This window comes from Synchiropus splendidus, chromosome 11, assembly GCF_027744825.2.
Source record: "Synchiropus splendidus isolate RoL2022-P1 chromosome 11, RoL_Sspl_1.0, whole genome shotgun sequence".
Lineage (NCBI taxonomy): Eukaryota > Metazoa > Chordata > Actinopteri > Syngnathiformes > Callionymidae > Synchiropus > Synchiropus splendidus.
Window position 1 is genome coordinate 8,215,881 of NC_071344.1, and position 19,835 is coordinate 8,235,715.

General features: G+C 42.7%; 2 protein-coding genes across 7 annotated transcripts; one reads left to right on the forward strand and one right to left on the reverse strand.

The window, feature by feature from the left end:
- Positions 1-822: 822 nt before the first annotated feature.
- Positions 823-10,890, forward strand: lamp2 (lysosomal-associated membrane protein 2). 4 transcript variants are annotated; one of them, XM_053878734.1, is made up of 9 exons: positions 823-949; positions 2,671-2,786; positions 3,939-4,149; positions 4,227-4,388; positions 4,450-4,646; positions 4,722-4,841; positions 5,426-5,480; positions 5,556-5,726; positions 9,125-10,890. In XM_053878734.1, exons 1-9 carry the CDS (start codon positions 904-906, stop codon positions 9,265-9,267), a joined length of 1,221 nt encoding a protein of 406 aa, XP_053734709.1. In that variant the 5' UTR covers positions 823-903; the 3' UTR covers positions 9,268-10,890. The 4 variants fall into 4 exon arrangements, with proteins under 4 accessions (XP_053734709.1, XP_053734708.1, XP_053734710.1 ...); XM_053878733.1 differs by having other exon boundaries at positions 8,428-9,276; XM_053878735.1 differs by lacking the exon at positions 9,125-10,890 and adding an exon at positions 6,076-8,338.
- A 1,320-nt stretch (positions 10,891-12,210) lies between these two features.
- Positions 12,211-19,431, reverse strand: atp1b4 (ATPase Na+/K+ transporting subunit beta 4). 3 transcript variants are annotated; one of them, XM_053879387.1, is made up of 10 exons: positions 19,273-19,431; positions 18,242-18,305; positions 18,095-18,161; positions 16,508-16,724; positions 15,137-15,265; positions 14,929-15,033; positions 14,467-14,666; positions 13,176-13,232; positions 13,010-13,102; positions 12,211-12,946 (listed from the first exon to the last, which is right to left on the reverse strand). In XM_053879387.1, the coding sequence occupies exons 3-10, from the start codon at positions 18,155-18,157 to the stop codon at positions 12,785-12,787; spliced, it is 1,026 nt and encodes a 341-aa protein (XP_053735362.1). In that variant the 5' UTR covers positions 18,158-18,161; positions 18,242-18,305; positions 19,273-19,431; the 3' UTR covers positions 12,211-12,784. The 3 variants fall into 3 exon arrangements, with proteins under 3 accessions (XP_053735362.1, XP_053735361.1, XP_053735363.1); XM_053879386.1 differs by lacking the exon at positions 18,242-18,305; XM_053879388.1 differs by lacking the exon at positions 18,242-18,305 and having other exon boundaries at positions 19,312-19,428.
- Between the last annotated feature and the right edge of the window lie 404 nt (positions 19,432-19,835).

Sequence of the window (19,835 nt, forward strand, 5' to 3'; positions counted from 1 at the left end):
TTTATTTTTATTGTTAATACATTTTTGCTCTCAGTTTGACCTTATGTATAAATATTCTAAATGACAGGGATAAAATGTGAGTAAATTATATCGACAAAAGGGTTCATTTACACAAAAAACAGTCAGTATATGCCTTTGAAGATAAAATGTATTTGAGAATAACATGACACATGGCAGCAGTTACACAAAACAGTATTAAGTCAGGTATTGTACGATCTATACAGTACTACACTGATTAAGTCATACTTCTGACCTTTTAACTGAAGCGTGGGATATTGCCATGACAGCCACATGTTCATTTAAAAACTAAGTGCGGAAAGAAGTTTACTGTGATAATATTAATTTCACATTTTCATATTACTAATTTAGTAGTGCTTCCAGGCAGCATTTTTGTAGGGACAGTTTTGAGTCCAAGGCTGAGTGGCTCTTTATTGAATTCCGAAGAAGACTTGGGTCCAACCAGTTTAATAATTTATTCCGAATATGCATAGTATTTTTCCTTGTTTGACTCTACTATCATACTCCACTTCTGCTGACTCTATTCTGAGTCCCATGTTGATGACACAGCCCAGTGAATTATCACTAAAGATCACTATTCTTTCAGTAAATGTAAATATATGAAAATACAGTTGAGCAATGAAACAATCACGGCGGCTGTTTTTTGACCGCTTGAGCTAATCTTTCTCCAGGATGTTCTCTATAACCCGAGCAGTAAAGCAATTAACCCACTTAAAATGGTAAGCGAGACAGGGTCAAAGATCTCCAGTTGGCCCACACCTTCTCCTCTGTTGCTTGTCATATGACTTGTATTTCCTGGTACAGTCAGCTTCTCCTCAGACGCCACAGAGAGCGCTCCATCCTCAGGCTTCTTCTCCAAACAAACTGCTGAACCTCCAGCCGACTATGTCCAGATTCAGCGCCTTCATTTTGCTCCTTATGGTGGCAGTCGGTATGTATTTGCTGGTTTATTTAACTCTCATGTCTCATTCTGTGGCGGGTCGTGATTAAAACTTCCATGACACGCAGGGCCTTTGTTTCGTGTCTATATTCTACTGCATAATATAATATTGACTGTATTAATGTAGTGTCTAATTCCACAAAGTCTGGGCGATAATATCGTTAAACTATTATCAGCTGCCGACCGGTCTAGGTTGCTGTTGTGCTAATGCGGCTAGCACTAGCGCTAATTCTTACCTACGCCAGCAACAGTTAAACATGACTAACCCGCTTCATAACGCCCGAAAACGACCTTGCAGCGACAACTTAAATCAATATATTGAATAGTTAATTCGACCAGCCGTGTCAAACTTTTCTTAGTGTTGCGTTTAGTGAATAGCAAACGCAGATTTGTGAGCTAATGTAGCTTAGCTTAGCCTGCTGGTTGAATAACACTTGTTTTGAAAGTTGAAACTCTTCGCCCTCAACTGCATCTGTTATCTATATTAGAAGGTCGGCAGGTGAACATATTATTAACACTGTTGATGTATGGTTTATAACACAAAACTGGTTAAAAGATGAACTGTAAGTTGGCACGTGATTGATGATGAATTTCCCGTAAATCGAAGGTCGACCTCGTTAGCACGCTGAAAGCGTCATCTTTTTCATCTTTGCTGTAGTTTTCCCATAAATAGACGTTTAAATGCATACCAGGGCTTTACCTACATTCTTTGTAGTTCATACACAATTGTGAAAAAAACATTAACACCAGCAAACAAACACATGACGTCACATGTGGCTGACAAAAAGTGGTCAGCCCGTTTGTTTATAAATGTTTTGTAGTGCGTCATGAAAAAAACAAGTGGAGCCAAGTCTTAACTTTGACGAAGTAGGTCAACAACATTGTGCTATTCAATGAACTTCTTTTCTGAACAGAACGGAGTGAAGTGCAGGTGAGGCCGCGCTCATTTACACGCAAGTGAAACCTGTGTTTTATGACAGTAATTCCTCAAAGCATGGGATCAAGGTTCCCTCCGTGTCTGACAAATGTGATATCTATGATACACATTTTTTTGGACAAGTACATTTTGCTATTCTTCAGACAAGGCACATATTATAAATGACTAACAGTGTCCATTTTTAAATCCTTATGGATTCAAATATCAAATGGGAAGAAAGCCTCTCTAAAATAATATTTTACGTCTGTTCTGGTGTGAATAGCGCATATTTCCTTTAATGAGAACAAAAGGGAACTGAGAGTGACAGGAGAACTGAATGAGTCATTGCGGTGTTGAGTGGGGAAAATCATGTCTCAACTTGGCAGTGACTGACTCTGTAAAAACTGTTTTACGGCTTTGTGAGCTAAATTCTAAGGAAGAATGCTCTGAGGTAGCTGTGTATTTGATGACTGAGCATTTTGCTTTATTCGCTTAAACAAAGTCGATGTTGACCTCTGATCTGAAGCGCAGCAATGTGGTCGTAAAGTAGAAATGAAGAGGAACTTTGTGGCTTTGCAGTCGCAGCCTGGTGATTTTGAAATTGCTACACTGTTTCTTCAACATCTGACTAAGGTTTGACTATAAATGTGCGCTGATGCTTCAAAGGCACTTTTTGCTGCATAAGTAAGTAAGTCATCTGTTGTCCGTGGTCTGCAAAAACGTGCGAACTAGTGGTTCAAGACATTGAAGTGATAATTTCTGTGTGATTTATTGGTGTATGTCTTTGGCCTTTCAGGAGTCCACCAGTCAAGTGGTGTTGAAGTCAAAGTCAACGACAAGAATGGAACGTTGTGTCTATCCGCCAGCCTCATGGTCAACTTCTCCATCTCCTACGAAACAACAGACAAGATGGTTGGTGCTTTGTTCCTACATATGAAAAACAGTGTAGATTTGAAAGACGGAAGGTAGAATATCAGACCCATTGTGAGTGAGCAAATCAAGAGGATTCTCATACTCAGCATTTCAAGTTTTCCTGGTTCACATCCTGCTTTTCAACCCCAGATCCTGTGCTCCGTTTCAATTTCTTCTTTTTCTTTTGAACAATTCCCTCATTTGAAGTAGAGTTCTGTTCATGTTAAGCAGGATTAGCTTGTCACTATATTTCTTTCTCCTCTCTTTCAAATTAGCTTCATTATTGTCAGTCTTTCAATATCCACGGTATAGTAAAATAAAAAAAAAAACAGCTCTAAAAGGTTTTAACGGTGTCTGTTTAAAAAAAAGAAGAAAAACAGGCCATACATGCTGTGTTTAAAGGCAGTGTTTGTATTGCATTGTGAGCTATTAAGTTTGACAGTGAGGAGAGTCAGCAGTGGGTTGTGTCATTCATTTTAAATCTCTCTAGCCTGTTCAAATAAGTGAGCAGCTTCTTTGTTATTCATCATTCATCATTTAAATCCGGTGATTTATCATGTGTACGGTCACATGTTAAAGCTGATGACTCAAGTCCACTCATTTTACAGTCTCTTGTTAGTTGTTTTGCAGTTAATGTTTGCCTTGAAATTCATTTTCATTAAATCCACTGAATAAATCAATGGAGCTTCTTGTGAAACTGGGATTCTGTGTTCTGGTTGGTAAAAGGAGAACTAATACATGCATTTGGGTATCATGTTAGTAGGAAGTTCAAGGTATTTTTCAACCAAAAATACTGAGGCCATGTCTCCAAAAGTGCCATGCTTGTTCAAATATTTGTTGTGTCAATATTGACTTACAATTGTGAATCAGAAGTGTTTACCTAACACTACGTTTGATTTCATGTATGACTTTAAAGATACTCTTTGAGATGGCTCTTGTTTAATATTATATTTAATATTATATATATTATTATTGGATCATTATTCAACTTGAATACCAAAATGTACAAAGATGTAGTTTTGAACAGGACACATATGATATGGGTATGAAATGGAAAACAGATGTCATCAAGTTATTGGGACGGCACTCATAATGTACAGAAGAAATTAATATTTTAAATCCGTATTGAAGCCATGCCCTGTCTCTTTGCAGATGGCAGTCGTTGAAATTGAACTTCCCTCTAAAGTCTCAGCGAATGACAGCGTGTGTGGCAGCAATAGCTCTGTGTTAAAATTGGAATTCGAGAGCGGCCACTCCTGGACTATGAACTTCATTACCAACGGGAAAACGTACGAGGCTGACTCCATCATCTTCTCCTACAATCTGGGCGACTCCAAAGTCTTTCCCAACTCCTCGTCCAATGGTAACTTCCCCACCAAAGTCTTTGTGCCGCTACGGCTTGGTGGTCGCTCTGCCTTAACCACACTCCTTCATTGTTAGATACTCTTTCGGTGACCGTGAAACCTCACATCATTGATGTCGACACGGACACAAGCTACTCTTGCAAGAGCAGCGACATGATCCAGGCGAAGTCAGTCAACCAGACGTTGTGGAACGTTGTCATCCAGGCTTTCATCACGAATGGCCAACAGAGCACCAACTGTAAGTGAAGCACCAAGCTGTTGTGATCGCCTTTCCTGTTCTGATCGACGCTTCTCCACAGATACCAGCTGCGCTGCCGATACCCCGACCGCCGCTCCTACAAAGCCACCTGTCACCACCCCATCTGCCCCTACAACCCCCGTCCCGACCCCCACTCTGCCTGATCCTGCCGTTGGCAAATACAACGTCACACCTGAGAACAGCACAGCCTGTCTGCTGGCACAGTTCGGCCTGCGTCTCGGGATCAAGCTCGGAGGCGTGAGGGGTCCTTCTGATTTGACTACTCCACCACAAATCGCATCCACTCACTGCTCTCTGTTCACTTTGATTTAGAAATACGAGGAGATGAACTTGAACAGCAGCAAGGTCTCGGCTACTGGAGGGTGTAACGTGAATAGCAGTGAGTTGGTACTGGAGTCTGACACCATGAACATCAAGATGACTTTCACCAATGTAAGTATTTACATTGCAGTTATTCACCCGTTTCCACACGACACCCGTCATATGGCACACACTCAAGCAAACATGACAGTCACGAGTTGTTATTCATCTGAGGCTGAAACCTTACCTGCTTTTAGAAGCTGTTTTTTTAAATCTTTGGAATTGTCCCATACATGTTGTATTTTTTCTTTTTTCCCCCCCCACAAGGAAACTAAAAAGTGACATTTTGGTGGCTGCAGTTGTTCGTATGTTGTCATTTATTCCAAGTTTTGATTTTTATTAATTTATTTATAACTATGTCAACAATCGCACCAATCTGCTACAGCACAGGCTCAATTGCTGTTTGTGGTCATAGGTTGAAGATGTCCAGCATATTTTTTTCCCTCTTCTGCAGTTCTTTAGTTTGTAAATGTAGTTTTCGGTTAAGTTTTTGTAATTACTCAAGTGTCCCAGTAGATGGCGTTAATACACTTATTGAAGGCAGGCACATGGAAACCTGTGAACCCCAATCGGAATAGCAGTGTTATAATAAATTAAATAAAGACTTTTTAGTTTTGGCGGGTCTGTAAACTGGTGTTGGGCATTCTTCTCAACAGGACACCAAGAAGTTCCGCCTGCATGCCTTTGAGGCCAGTGGAACAACCAGCTCCGGTAACGTGAAATTCATTAACTTTCATAGTTAGCCAGAGGTTATGTGTCCAACTGTCTTCCTCTTTATGTTGGAAGGTGCCAAGTTCAGCGATGGCAACTCCTCCCTGAGTCTGTGGGAAGCGTCCGTGGGCAACTCGTACATGTGCAACAAAGAGCAGAACTACACCATCACCGAGGACCTCTTCGTCTTCACGTTCCAACTGCAGATTCAGCCTGTCGGGGTGAAGAAAGGAGCGTTCAGCACAGGTATTTATTGGCTTCTTGTTTAACTAACACTAGGTAACTAGTTTTATGATGAGATATTAATGTTTTTTATATATAATAACATGTTTCATGCAAATCTGCTCAAAGTCAAAAATATACGTCTGCACCGACCAATACGTTTTTGCCATTTTTGTCATTTGAAAGCGAGGCTTGTTAATCTGGCCTAGCATGACCATCTCATGTTTCCTCTGCCCGTGCACTGACTCACTGTGATGCTCTGGAGTTCTGCACTTGTGCTCCTGCTGCTTGACCCTGTCTCTTTCTCAGGACCATGTTGCTCAGTACAATCACCGATCGGCTTTTTGTTGACTGATTCTTTTTCCATCTGCAGCCCAAGAATGTTCTTTGGATGACACCAGCATCTTAATCCCAATCATTGTCGGTGCTGCGCTGGCTGCCTTGATTCTTATTGTCGTGATCGCTTACGTGATTGGCCGAAGAAAGACTTATGTCGGCTACCAAACTCTTTGAACACCGACAGCCATTAAGATCATTTGGGGACGGACACGCAAGCCTGGTCTTTTGAGCTTCTGATCACATAGAAATCTCATTCATCAACGACTCAGATTTTTAAATTTGATCTGATGATTCAGTTTGAGTAGTTATGACTTGCACAGAAGGAGATCTGTGACTGCCTCTAGGACCAAGCTTGTGTTCTGACCCCTGTTCACCGCTTGTTCTGTTGATGTCTCGTGTTCATTTTTCCTTGTTTTGTGAACGAGTGAGTGCAAACTCCAGTCCTGGGACAGGAAAGGGAAGGGAAGTTGCACTTACTGGTGATACCCTTGTTTGTCAGTCACACGTCACAGTAAGGGAACCTTTTATGTTTTGCTTTGTCCATGAAGTCATTAATCTGCATTTATATCAACTAGAATGATTAAAAGACCAACTACAGACAGAGTTGTCGGTGGTATTTAATCTGGGCAATAAATTCAGTTTGTAATGTCAATTAGTGCTGAGTCAGTTTGATGCAAAATTATTTTTAATTCATCACCATAAAAAAAACATAAAAAAACAAATCTCAAGTTTATTTTCTTAGACGGCATGTAACCTGTCTCTACGCATTAATGGTGTATAATGGCTTATTGTGTTCATTAATATTAGGCTCCCTTATTACAGCGTGGTATTGTTTTCTCGTTTCATAAGACCCTGTGTGATTCATCCTATTTTTTTCAGCGGAAACTATGATGGAATTCAGATGAAAAGTTGTTGTGTGAATGTGCGTTGGTTTCCCCTGCAGAGCAGGAGAAGCGCTGCGCATACTCCGGTTTATGTTTCTCCCCCTCAGATTTAGATTTTAATCACGTGCAGGCTTGCTTAGTCGATACCTCCGCTGTGGCCACGGCCCCCCTCCACCCCCCGAGGCGTCCACAGGCGCTATATGTTGGCATTAAGGTGTAGAAAAGGGAAGCGTGCATTTTTAACTCTGGGATCAGGAATCATGAAATGCACGCAGACGCTGGTTTATTGTGACTCTTCAGGGGTCGGTGAGCTTTTAAAACTTCTCTTGTGTAGAAGAGACTTAATCTGCTTTGTTGAGATGTTGTTTGGATGGAGTCCTAAATATCACACGTGCGAGTTGACAGAAAAGTCTTTCTGTATTTGTGTTGAAAACGTAGGGCGCTCCAGTCTTTCTCTGTCAAACTTGAGGTAACCATTTTGGGCAGGAAAACCTCATAAAGAATCAGTTGATGGGTTGCTATGGTAACCACTATAAAGTTTGAACACTAAGGAAGGCTGCCTTTCATTGGTGGTCACTGGTTTTGCAACTCGTAACGCTAACGTATATGTTGAACCAAGTATCTTGTGTTTTTTTTGTTGTGTGTTTAAGTGACGTTAGCATCCAGTTTCTGGTAAGCTTTTATTATATGACAGTCATTTCTCCTACTACTATATCACTTATTCCTGTTGACCTGTTTTCAATAGTAATTCTAATGTCACTACTGACACTGGCAAACATCAATGACTTGTTCAATCCCTTCTGCCCTGACAGAAGTTGGTTGGTTGAAATGGACAAAGCAAACATCTTAAAACACAATATAATAGATGGAGTTAAGTGATCTGTAGTACTTGCTTTGGAGTGTAGCCATGTGCTTTATCTCAATTAAAAAGTTTTTTGTTGCAAAACCAGAATCACAAACTACGTGAAAATGAAGTAGGAATTTTGCTGACTTTAGCTTTGGTTGCAGTGAAGAGTGGAGCCCCACCATATTGTTGAAAATAGAGCGCTCTTGTGTGGTTGCGTGTCGTGTTCAGACTGGAGCAATGCAGGCGTTTGCTACGTCAATGTTTTGTTTTTTTTTTTTTTTTTTTTTTTGCTCTAATTGACTGCTGAGTCTGCGTGTTTCTGCTTCTGATTCAACTCTGTGTGTGTGTGTCCTTCCTGTGTGCATAATCATCGCACAGGTTGAGCTCTGTTATCGATTGTCGTGCCTTGATCAATTGTTCTCAGTCGGCTAAGGGAATTCATGTTGCACTGCAAATAAGTCGTCGTAACTTTTGCAATCTGTCTTGTGCTTGAGCTATGATGATTCTGTGTGTCTGATATGGCGTTTTAGTATTTTTTTGGAAATGAAATAAAACATATAAAGTCACTTGTCGACCTTTTCATGATGCTAGTGTGTAGAAGTGTTGTACGCTGAGTCATTCACACCTTGCCTTTGCTCTCTTCATTCTCATCCAGCGGAGGAATGCGTGGCTGATGGCGACAACTTCCTTGTTCCTATAGCTGTGGGAGTTGCCCTGCTTGTTCTCATTCTTATCGTACTCCTGGCCTATTTCATCGGGAGAAAGCGAAACATGGCCAGCGGCTACGAGTCTTTCTAGATAGAACTCACCGGTTAGATGTTTACACTGAGGTTTGCTGCCCTTTTTCACCCTCAGCGTGCGTTGGTGTTCTCCTGACTTCATATGTGTCAAGGGAAAGTTTGAGAGCAAATTTGCCATGAGTCGAATGCAGGGCCTGAGAGCCTTCTAGCATTTGAATTTAAATCTAGATTCTGCCCACAAGACTCCTGGTTCTACTCAGCTCCTCCAAGTCTTGAATTGAGTCATGAATGTTGGGGTCTTATTCTGAGTCAAAAGGCTCACTGAAAGCACAAAATGATAGTTTGGAATGGGAGCCAGCGATGGGGCACATGTCCAGTTCTCCCCGGGCAGGTTTGCTCTCAAACTTTTCCCCTAAACTTTCTTTTTTCACATTAGTAACATCCTGTCGTGGTGGAGTTGGATTAACAAAACTGGTTTCCTCCTCTGCTTATGTCCTTTTTAACCTTGGTTCGAGCCCTTGTTTGCCTCTTTACAGGGTCACTTCCTGTCGCTCGACCACTAACCCGCTGTCTGTCTGTCTGTCTGTCTCTTCCTTCCTTCCTGCCTGTCAGCTGAGGAATGCTTCCTGGACTCTGACTTGAGCTTTTTGGTGCCCATCGCAGTGGGCGTGGCCCTCAGCTTCCTAATCATCCTAGTGCTTATCTCTTACGTGATTGGCCGGAGGAAGAGTCGCACTGGCTACCAGTCTGTATAATCCCCTCCCACTCCCCTCTCTCTCACCTGTCCTCCCGCCTCTAAACAACACACTCCCCAATTCTTCACAGAAATTCTTAGCTTTGGTCCTCGCACTTTTCCTGCAACCACCGCTTCCGTTTCCTCAGTTCGACTGAATTCCAAACTAATCCGTAGGTTGCATGACTGAACATGTTTGGCCGTGAGAAGCTCTGTTCCCCATTCATTCCCTGGCGCCCCCTAGAGGCGTAGCCCCGCGATCCTCAGCTGTACAAAAGCGTGCGTGTACATGAATCTCTCTTGTAATAAAATGACTGACGATGATTTTCGATGACTTGAATGTACGAGCGAGCAGACGCAGTCCTCTGTTGTCATTTCAAAACTCCTCCACGCTGGACTCCAAATTACACGGTGCACGGTGGCGGTGCGTTTGTTGGGCTTGTCTTGCACATCACTTTCATAATAAAATGGAAACAAAAACAGAGTGAATCATAGTTGCATTACAGGTGCAGTGGTACCCCGGTTTTCGAACGTCTCGGACTTCGAACAAATCGGAGTTAGAACAAAAATTTCGTGATTTTTTTTTGCTTCGTATTACGAACGAAAATCCAGAACTCGAACGCCCCCGAAAAAACCCTGAAAAAACATAACTCCAGGGTTTGATGTCCTGTTGTGGGCTGGAGCTGGGACAGGGATGAGGCCAGTCTGGGACAGAGCGTTACTTGGTTTATGACTTTGTCACAGCCAAACTGCACAGAAGCGCACATTCAGAGCTGGACACGCACCGGGCACCTCTTCACTTCTGGAGAGACGTCACTCACTCGGCAACCCCTCCCACATGCAGCGGCCACACACATAGAGGAACAGCGCACCTGCAGCAGACACTCTACATTCACTCCTACAAAAGCCTATTTTAAGGCTTGGAACACATTATTTCTTTTTCCATTCACTGTAATGGGAAAAATCGATTCAGATTTCGAACAAAACGCTTCTCGAACGGCCGTCTGGAACGGATTGCGGTCGAGAACCGAGGTACCACTATACTAGCAAACTGGCTTTTCTTTAAAGCTGCTCTGCGAATGTTTCGCAATAAGACACACTAATAAATGGGCATTAGTCTCACCTGTAATACGCACCATCCTTTTAATAAGAATCCAATATTAAATCCTCCATCAAACTTCTAGTTTATTTCTCCCACTTTGCATGAAATATCAGGAAATAGAATGATGATTATTCCGACGGCACACAAACGCACCGCCCACTGCTAAAACAAAAGGGACATGGCTGACACTTTACCAGCAGTTTGAGCAAATATAAACACTTTTCATCACCATGTTTTTTATGTGATTTGTTTCTCACGTTGTATTAATTACTTGTAATCCAGAGTATGGGAAATACACCATGACTTTGCGTTCTGTGGGTCTAAAAACCTAACACACACACACAATGTGTTGTCATGGGTGTGACTGAATGGAGTGAACTTTGGTGGTCCCGTCCCTCCCCCCTTCCCTCGTGCCTTTTCTGTTGTCGCACCTCCTCGGTTGCTTGCTTGAAGCTTGTCTCCATGAAGAATGTGATGATGATGATGACCTTGTCTAACACAAGTGGGGAACAAATTCAATAAAGTTTGGTTCTTGTTTTGTATCCTTGTCGTTCCTTCTTCTGCTGACTCACCTGATCTACTGACAAGCTGCTGAACTTTGGACACACAGAAGTATAATCGACACACTTCAGAGAAAATATCCAAACCTTTTGGTCACACCTTCGTGTCTTGTCAAGACGGACTAGATTTTATAGGAAAGTAAAAGGGATAAAAGTCATGACAACCAGCTGTATTCCACTGGTCTGGTCTGCAGATCCTATTTCAGTCAGCCATGGTGAAACACCTGACAAATAAGGCAAGTGACTTGACATCCATGATTGTGCAATGTGTCAGCTGATGCCTTGTTCACTTCAAATCATGGCACAGTCATGTGGTTTTTTGGGATAAAATATATATATTTAAAAAACTAAAAATTTTACCAGTTATAGTAACAATTAACAATTGTTTAGAATGATTTTTTCAGATCTAAACAAAATAAAAATGTTCAGATTAGTTTGAGTGACTTAAATAACACATTGCATACTCTTTTATGCAACTTATATTAGCAAAGTAGACTTCAGGTGTGAGTCCATTCAGAAAAATAAATAAATCTCAAGTAGGTTTGATGATTATTAACAAATAATCTTTAAATATTTGACACCAGGATGATCACCTTTAATCTGTTTGTGGTGCTGAAGTTTATTTCATCTAAAGTTTTCGATCCATCACTGTGATTTATTTGTGTTATTGGGACTGATTAATAATGTAATAATCATAATTCATCTACTTAAACCCCGACTATTATTGCATTTTTGCCATTTTAATTTTCTTTTCCCAAAAAATTCATTAAGTAATTTGAATCTATATATTTTATAGTTGTATTAAAACCAATTCTCACTTTGATGAGGATTCACGGTGACACTGATAAAGCGCCATCTAGTGGATGTCTACTCCCCAGTCGAACGCTGAGAGCAGAGGCCAGAAGGAACCAGTTGCCTTTCAAAATAAATCAAACTCATTCTGGCGAGTATTATCACGCATATCTCCACAAAACGGCATAAGTTTGCAGGAATGCATCAATGTTTTTTCTGTCCAGCTCTTGATCCTTTCACCCCAGATCACGAGCAACAGTCAAAATGAAGCATTTCACCCCCGGGAGTGATGTCTGACCTCAGAACATTTCACACTAGTCTTCACATGGACTGTATTCAGCTGAAAGCCTTTCTACCTACCAGCACAGTTAGAACACAATATGCAGACTATGAATCGCATTTACTCTGAGACGTTATCAACCTTTATATTTTATATTTTAATTCACGCAGCATGAAACGTCAGTGAAAGTGAAAAAAACACTCGAAAATAAAAGCCCAACTTTTACCACAAGTCTGTTTATTACTTCATCTATATCAGGAATAAATACAACTTTGATGCCAAGTTTAGTAAACCAGCTCAAGAATTAGTCAAACAGTTATTTTTATTGTAAATGGTACAAAATATTTCCTTTTCTCGATCAACTGTGTGAAGTATTTTAAGTTTTATCAAAAGACAGAGGGGCTTTTGATCTAGTACAGTCGTGGTATTCCTGACATCAATTGCTATTTCTTATTCACTGTGTCAGTTCAGTACAAGTCCTGCCTTCCGCGTGATGTTTCTTTGAATTCTTCAAAAGTACACGTGCGAAGAATGCCACACAAATTAGTACACTGCCTCAGAAAAATAATACACGCAACAAAGACCTCTAACAAAACATTTCTATCTCACTTGGATTTGCATAGCCAGAGTCTAACTAGGGCAGAGCTGAATTTAGTTGGATTAAAGTCGCTAATTTTTTTCACGCTGTTTGTTTTTGTGCTCAGCACAGTTTGTTGCCTGAGGCCGAGGTTCAAAGCTACAAACAGAAACAAGAAGATATTAAAAACAAGGTGAAGATTACAGCTTCCTGCTGGCAGGGACGACCTCACGCTCCTACATCCAGGGAGAAGGTCACGCTGCCCAGGTAGCGGTCAGTGGGCGAATCGTTGACAATGCCCTTCCCGTTGAGTTTACACTGGACTTGGATGTGGGTGTCGTAGTGCACCCCTGTAAAACGCACAGCTACCACGGGGGACGTGTAGTTGACCTGGAGCATGACACAGATTTTAACTCAGAATGCTTCTTCAGTTCCAGATCTTCCCGTACTTACGTGTCTCTGCTTCCCATAATACGGATAGTACTTCAGGTCGAAGATGTTCTTGGGGAAAAACTGGATCTCTCCCAAAGCATCTGCTGGCCCTTTCTGCGAGAATAAACTCAATAGAAGTTATGATTTCATTGAAGATTGTTGAGAAAATAAATGGCTTTTTATTTACCTTCACACTACAGGTCACGTTGACTGGTTTCCCATGGCCTGGCAAGTATCCAAGAATCTGCAACAAAGTTGATCCGGTGAATTAGGAAACGCCACAGGACTGATGTCAGGGACATCCTGGAAAGCTCTACACCAAAACCACAACCTCCAACCATGGAGGTCATGGAATTGGACTCAAGATTTCATTAGAGAGTAAATTTAGACCAATATACAGTAGAAACCAAATATAAAATATAAAACCAAAGACAAAAAATACATGCAAAAAAATACATATACAATATATATAATCAGAATTCATGAATCCCGAGGGACATTTTGTCCAATACATTAATAATAATACATTGTTTGTACATTCATGAGGACCAATAATGCATTTTCAAGGCTTCATTGTTATGAACGTTCATAATAATGCAGCCAAGGAACGACTCCACAAACCCATGTAGGCTGAATGGTCAACTGGACGGTTGGTATTTCCATGCGTTGAGCAAAGACAGAGCATCCTCAAGGAGCCCCAATAGTAAATCTCCTAACCAAAAGGAAATACAGTGGTTCCTCGGTTCTCGACCACAATCCGTTCCAGACGAGAAGCAATTTGTTCGAAATCTGAATCGATTTTTCCCATTACAATGAATGGAAAAAGAAAGAATGCGTTCCAAGCCTTAAAATAGTCTTTTGTAGGAGTGAATGTAGAGTGTCTGCTGCAGGTGCGCTGTTCCTCTATGTGTGTGGCCGCTGCATGTGGGAGGGGTTGCCGAGTGAGTGACGTCTCTCCAGAAGTGAAGAGGTGCCCGGTGCGTGTCCAGCTCTGAATGTGCGCTTCTGTGCAGTTTGGCTGTGACAAAGTCATAAACCAAGTCACGCTCTGTCCCAGACTCGCCTCATCCCTGTCCCAGCTCCAGCCCACAACAGGACATCAAACCCTGGAGTGAGCGCTCCAGCCTCGGAGGTGTGGAGAGCGAGCACCTCCCCTGTGACACTCTACCACGGTCCAGTGTGGAGACAGGAAAGGTTTTACACCTCAATATGACGAAAAAACACTCAGTAAATGTAGCTAACGGGACACGTCTGCATACAGAGGCAGCGTTATACACAATAACAAAGCGCGGCGTGGGTCAGCTGATCGGTCCGCGCACATTATGTTTTTTCCGGCTTTTTTCGGGGGCGTTCGAGTTCTGGATTTTTGTTTGAAATCTGAAGCAAAAAATTCTCTAAATTTTTGTTCGAACTCCGATTTGTTCGAAGTCCGGGACCACTGTATATACCTTTTCAAAGTGTGATATATATCGTCTTACCCTATTCATCCGAAGAAGGATGCAAGGCTTTCCCTGAGAGTAGCCATAGTGGGGGTCCTTCAGCCCCGAGCATTCCCCCAGCCAGGACCTCTTAAACTGGCATGCTTTCCTCTCCGCACTCTCCACAAGGTCGTCCTGCATGAAGTACTTGTCCAGTGTACATCTGATATTTTTCCTCTCCTGTGCGCCATCGTTGTATGCTGGAAATGGAGCCAGACGGAGGGGGTGAGACCAAGGCATCAATAAACCCCACTGCTGCTAAATCCTGCCAGACTCTGATTAAACCTGACAAAAGCTGGTAAAAAAAAGACATTCAACGGATAGGCTCGCCCCACAAAAGGGTCACTTCCCCGCATGCTGTGCTGAGACCCAACGGAAGAAGGGACAAAGGTAAGGGTCATCCACTCCTTGCCCGTTTCATTTAAACCCAACAACCTCATCATATTGTCACAGCTTACTCACATCGTAGATGTTCATCCATTGACCTGGCGTACTTCTTCCATGACTTGCGGTCTGAGGCGTTGAAGGCAATCTCATGGCCTTCTAGGTGTGGGGCCATCGTCATACCTGCCAGTGGAGACGCAGAGACAGTCAACTGTGCCGAGACTGGAGTGCACACGACAGACAGCAGAGCATCCTCAGACAAAGGTGGGGGAGAAGGCATATTTACCTGGTGGCATCACTCTGTCATTGAATGTGGGGTGGTAGGGGCTAATGGACCACATGAGGCAAAACAAGCAGCCACCGAACATGGCTGCCAGAAACGTATAAAGTGCAGCATAGAAGAGAAGGATGAGGCCTAAGAAGCAAAGAGAAGCGTGCGTTACTTGAGTTGAAACTTGAGTGTACATGTCAACCATCACACTGGTAGCAGAATATCCCCAAAATCCTACTTCAATTAGCAGTCTACAGGCCACGAATCAAGACAAACGTGCTCTACATTAAATGGCTTTTGCTGTGTGGGCGATTTCACAGGAGGCCAACAGCAGCCAGCCTGGTGTCCCCTGAGCCACAAAGGCCTTTCTGTTTAAGCTCAGTGAGAATTCTCCCAGCTGTCTTTTCAGGCAGGAACACAGTGAACCTCCGGTTGCCATCGTAGTGGAGGTCTTTTTGGAGCCATGGAGGGCTAGGCCGGCTCCAAGGAGCCCCAATCCCTCCACTCTGGTATTGTGTCCCCTCTCACTCACTCCCCGGCTGGAGCGCAGAGCTTTTTCACTACATAAAGATGTGGGCCCCAATACTGGAGAAGGACGCACACATTGATCTGTGAAACCGGCTCTTTACTGGGGCCATCTTGCAACACGCTTTTCTTGGGCATTCTCTGAAGAGTTGTTTGATACACAAGTTCAGGAGGATGTACCAGCCTGGCACAGCGAGCAAAAAGGCTGTCGACCCAATAAGCTATCGACTGTATGATCGTTCAGTCTGAAGCTGTTGCACTCCCGAACAATCCTATGTCTGCAGCCTGGATTTGGCTCCAGATACAATGGAAAAATAAGACGTGCGCATCATCGAAGTATTTCGCTGTTGTGAAGGGGCCAGTTCAGCTACGGGGTCGCCGAAGCTTTGGGAAAGAGGCAGTGGAGAGCATGGTAAGATGTCGAGGAATGTGATTTCTGGCCAATGTAAGACTCGAAACTCAAGCTCCCGCTGGGGACACGTCCCCAGGCAGTCTGTTTTTGTCAGGACGCTCTGAAATGTCCATGCACCTATGTAAACACAGAGGACACACACACACACACACACACACACACACACAGGCTCACAGACCCATCATGGTCCTCTTCAGTATTCCCGTTGTGACTAAAATAATCCAGACTAGCCAACGTTCCGAAGTCTTATTTTATATAAAATTTGATCACGCCTTTGTGCACCAGATCGCAGGATGCATACTTACTCTCAGTTACCCTTTCCTATCAGCCAGTGGGTTAGTTTTGGTTTGGATGGTAGGGGCAGGACCCGACCATGCAACCTTCCAGATCCTTTCACACTGCACAAACGTCCACTGTACATTGGTAAAGTAACAAACCGGTTTACTCACTCCAGCTCTTCCCGGAGCGACCCATGAATTCCTTGGTCTCTGCATTCCACAGGTAGGTCTTTAGGTCATCTATTTTCTGGTGCAGCGTCCTCTTAGGTAACGGCCTCCTCTTCCACCGTTCGAAGTTCAGGTCCTCCTGCTCGAGCGGCTGATGTTCGGCCAACTCCTCTTGCTCTTCCTCCAACTCCTGGCCATGTTTGAGGATCACTTTGTGAGGCTGGTGGAGAGAAAAAAAAGAGAAAAAACCCTCACCACACATGTTCTGCAAACCGCTGCTAATGTCCTGTGGGCAAAACTATTGTCTTTTCAAATCACTGCAGAAAAAAAAAAAAAACGCATGCCTTCTTATGCTCCGAGTGCGACCGAAAATTTAGACGGTGCATCGCATACCCGTGGATCATAACACTGACGGTCCAATTCTCCCTTACAGCAAGTTATAAACCCACGTTTGACCTTGTGGCTTTCCTGGAGGGAGGCGACCTCCTGTGTGTGGACCCTCCTGCTTGCAAGGGTCCCTGCAGTGTCACTCCAACAGCCAGATGTGGATCACTGGCTACGAGGCAGCCGAGCAGGGACCATCCCGGTGGTAACTAATTTATTAGCATAGCAGAAATTATCACATTTGGAGAGGATGAGCATGAATATCTGGGTCTAAATAAATGGTCTCCTCTGTCTGGGCTTCACGATGAAAGCACTGCCACCAAGCCTTCGTCTGGTCAGTTGCCCAAGAGCCATCGTGACCCTCCAGCTCAGACAACAAGCAACTCACTTTAGACCAGCCTGTCACGCTCTGGATCTAAAAGAGCCCACTGAAAAGACTTCATTATCATGGTAATATATCCTGTCTTTTTACCTGTAAATATAAAAATGAAAAAGTGTTTTGGATTTCACTTACAATAACATGATGGCAGTTCTACTGTGACAGAGTCATTAACTCCACTCTGGTTTGGCATTGTTTGGTGTTTGGTTTTTTTGGTTTTAGTTTTTTTTTTTTCTGGACATTCAAGAAATAATTGGTCAGAAGGACGGCAGGTGAAGAAAGAAGTCAATGGTTAGCTTTGAGGCATGAGCCTCCTATTGGGGTAGATTTAGGGCCCAGCAACCAAACATGGCCAGAGACTGAGGTCATCTCATGGTCTGACCACTAAGTGACCAAGTCAGTGGAGTTTTTCTTCCATTATTTCACAGGGTGATAGTGACAGGGTTCTCTAGACTCATAGAGTCATATAGAGATCATATGGATGGCCCCCACAGAGTCCAGAGCTTTAGCCCCACATGCTAAGACTTTCCCGTCATTGGTGCAATGTAACAGTGTGAAACATGTCAAAGCATCTTGGACAGCTGACTGTTAAAAAAAAGCTGAATACAGTCCAATAAAATATGACCGTCAGTGCCCTGTTTTGTAGCGACAATGTCGATTTTTGACGACACGTTAAGAAAAGTAGCGATTTAACTGGCAACATATGTCATTCAGTGACGCAATGTTCGGGTTATTAGTTTGCAGATTTGCTGACGTAGTGTTGGAATGACTTAAATATGGCTCTTCACTTGTTGTACTGTTGACTTTCCATGGTCTCCAGAACTTACAGGACTTGTGGTTTGCTTGACGACCGTCTTCTCAGGTCCGTCCTCAGTGGGACTGGGCTCCATGTTCCTTGCACCAAGAAGAAAAAAGGTACTTGTTAAACCAATCACATCCAGCGCTGAAACAGAGCGGCTCAGATCACAACTGACCAAATACTTGAGAGGGGCTCTAGTCGTACCCCGGGCGACGGAAGTGGAGCCTACGCACAATGGACTGGACAAGACTTCCTCTTAACTGACAAAACTGTTTCAGCATGAACATCAAAGGCATGTGTTTGAGCATGTCTTGTGAGATTAGAGGTCTGCCTGAATGAACTTGTAGTGATATTTTCTAGCTGAATCTGAGTTGGGATTTAGCAGATGAGTCTCTCCACCTAATCTTGCATCCCTCCCTCACCGGACAGCAATTTTCCTGGTTCCTAGCTATTATATATGGAATTCCTCACTGTATCCAAGTCATTGAATTGGTCATATCAGTCAAAAAGACCACATCATCATAATCAAACTTTAAGAAAAACATTGATGGCGTTGTTGTTTTTGGAAACCCAAAGCAAGGCTGTCCAGGCGTGTCCAGGGTGTCCCATGGCAAGCTGATGGTCCCTGAGAACCCGTGACAATTTAAGCTCAAGCTCAGCGTGAATCTGTACAAGCCTATCAATAGCCATGGAACCACTGAAGAAGTCCAGCGATCGCCCCCGGTTTAGACCAAAACTCAAGAGTGATTTCAGTTCATAGTATATAACAAAGAAATAACATGAGAGGAAACAACAATCTGTAAACAAGAGTCTCTTAAAAACCCGAACTTATTGACATGTCGATTTGCAACAACAACATTTGAGGATGTTTTTTCTTTGCTCAATATTTTTTTATTGTTTTTATATTTGAATGCATTTTCAATCTAATACAATCTAAATATTACACGCGTCAATACCTAACTATGGTAAATAAAAACTGAAAGAACAACGGTGTCACTCCTGTATTATAATACAAAGATTGCTTGTTTCCACTTGTATTTTTTTCATTCTTTTTGAAAGCATAACTTGGAGAATTCATTGAGCCCAAAATGTCGTACATTAGCTTACTGCAAATTAAATAATAACAATAAATTATGAGAGAAAAGCACACATGCATCTTCTTAATAACAGCAACATATATTAACAAAGATACAAAAACTGACCTACCTGAAGCTTTATTTTAAAAAATAAACGCTGAATATTTACCCAGAATATAAACAACAACGTTAATCAAAAGGTGTCCAGATATTTCATTAGAAAGTTTTAGGCAGCAGACGGACAGAGACAGAGAGAACCTTCTTCAACTGAGCTCACATCTTAGTGAATGGACGCTGGAGTGGGGAAAAAAAGCTCAGGGGCTGGTTACAAAGTGCTTTTTTGGACATTTTGGCAGAGCCTGGACTCTCGCTGTATTCTGCACACGCGCAGAACCATCCATTGTTCACCGGACTGAGGAGGACTGAAGTGTGAATACAATATTTATAACTTTTCCAACAGACAGAGCATCAATCAGCGCCTGCGCAGCTGCGCAAGGATCGTGCGTCAAGACGCACTGACGCCTCTCCAGCCCGTAAGGTTGTTGCAATTCATTCATGCAATAACTGTATTAACCCTCTACGCGCCGTGGAACAAGTTATTAGATGTTTCAAAGTATTGAACGTAGTGGCCGAGACAGAAACAAGTCTGCAGACTTCCGCAGCAGCAGCTCTAAGAGGTTTCCCCTCTGGTTC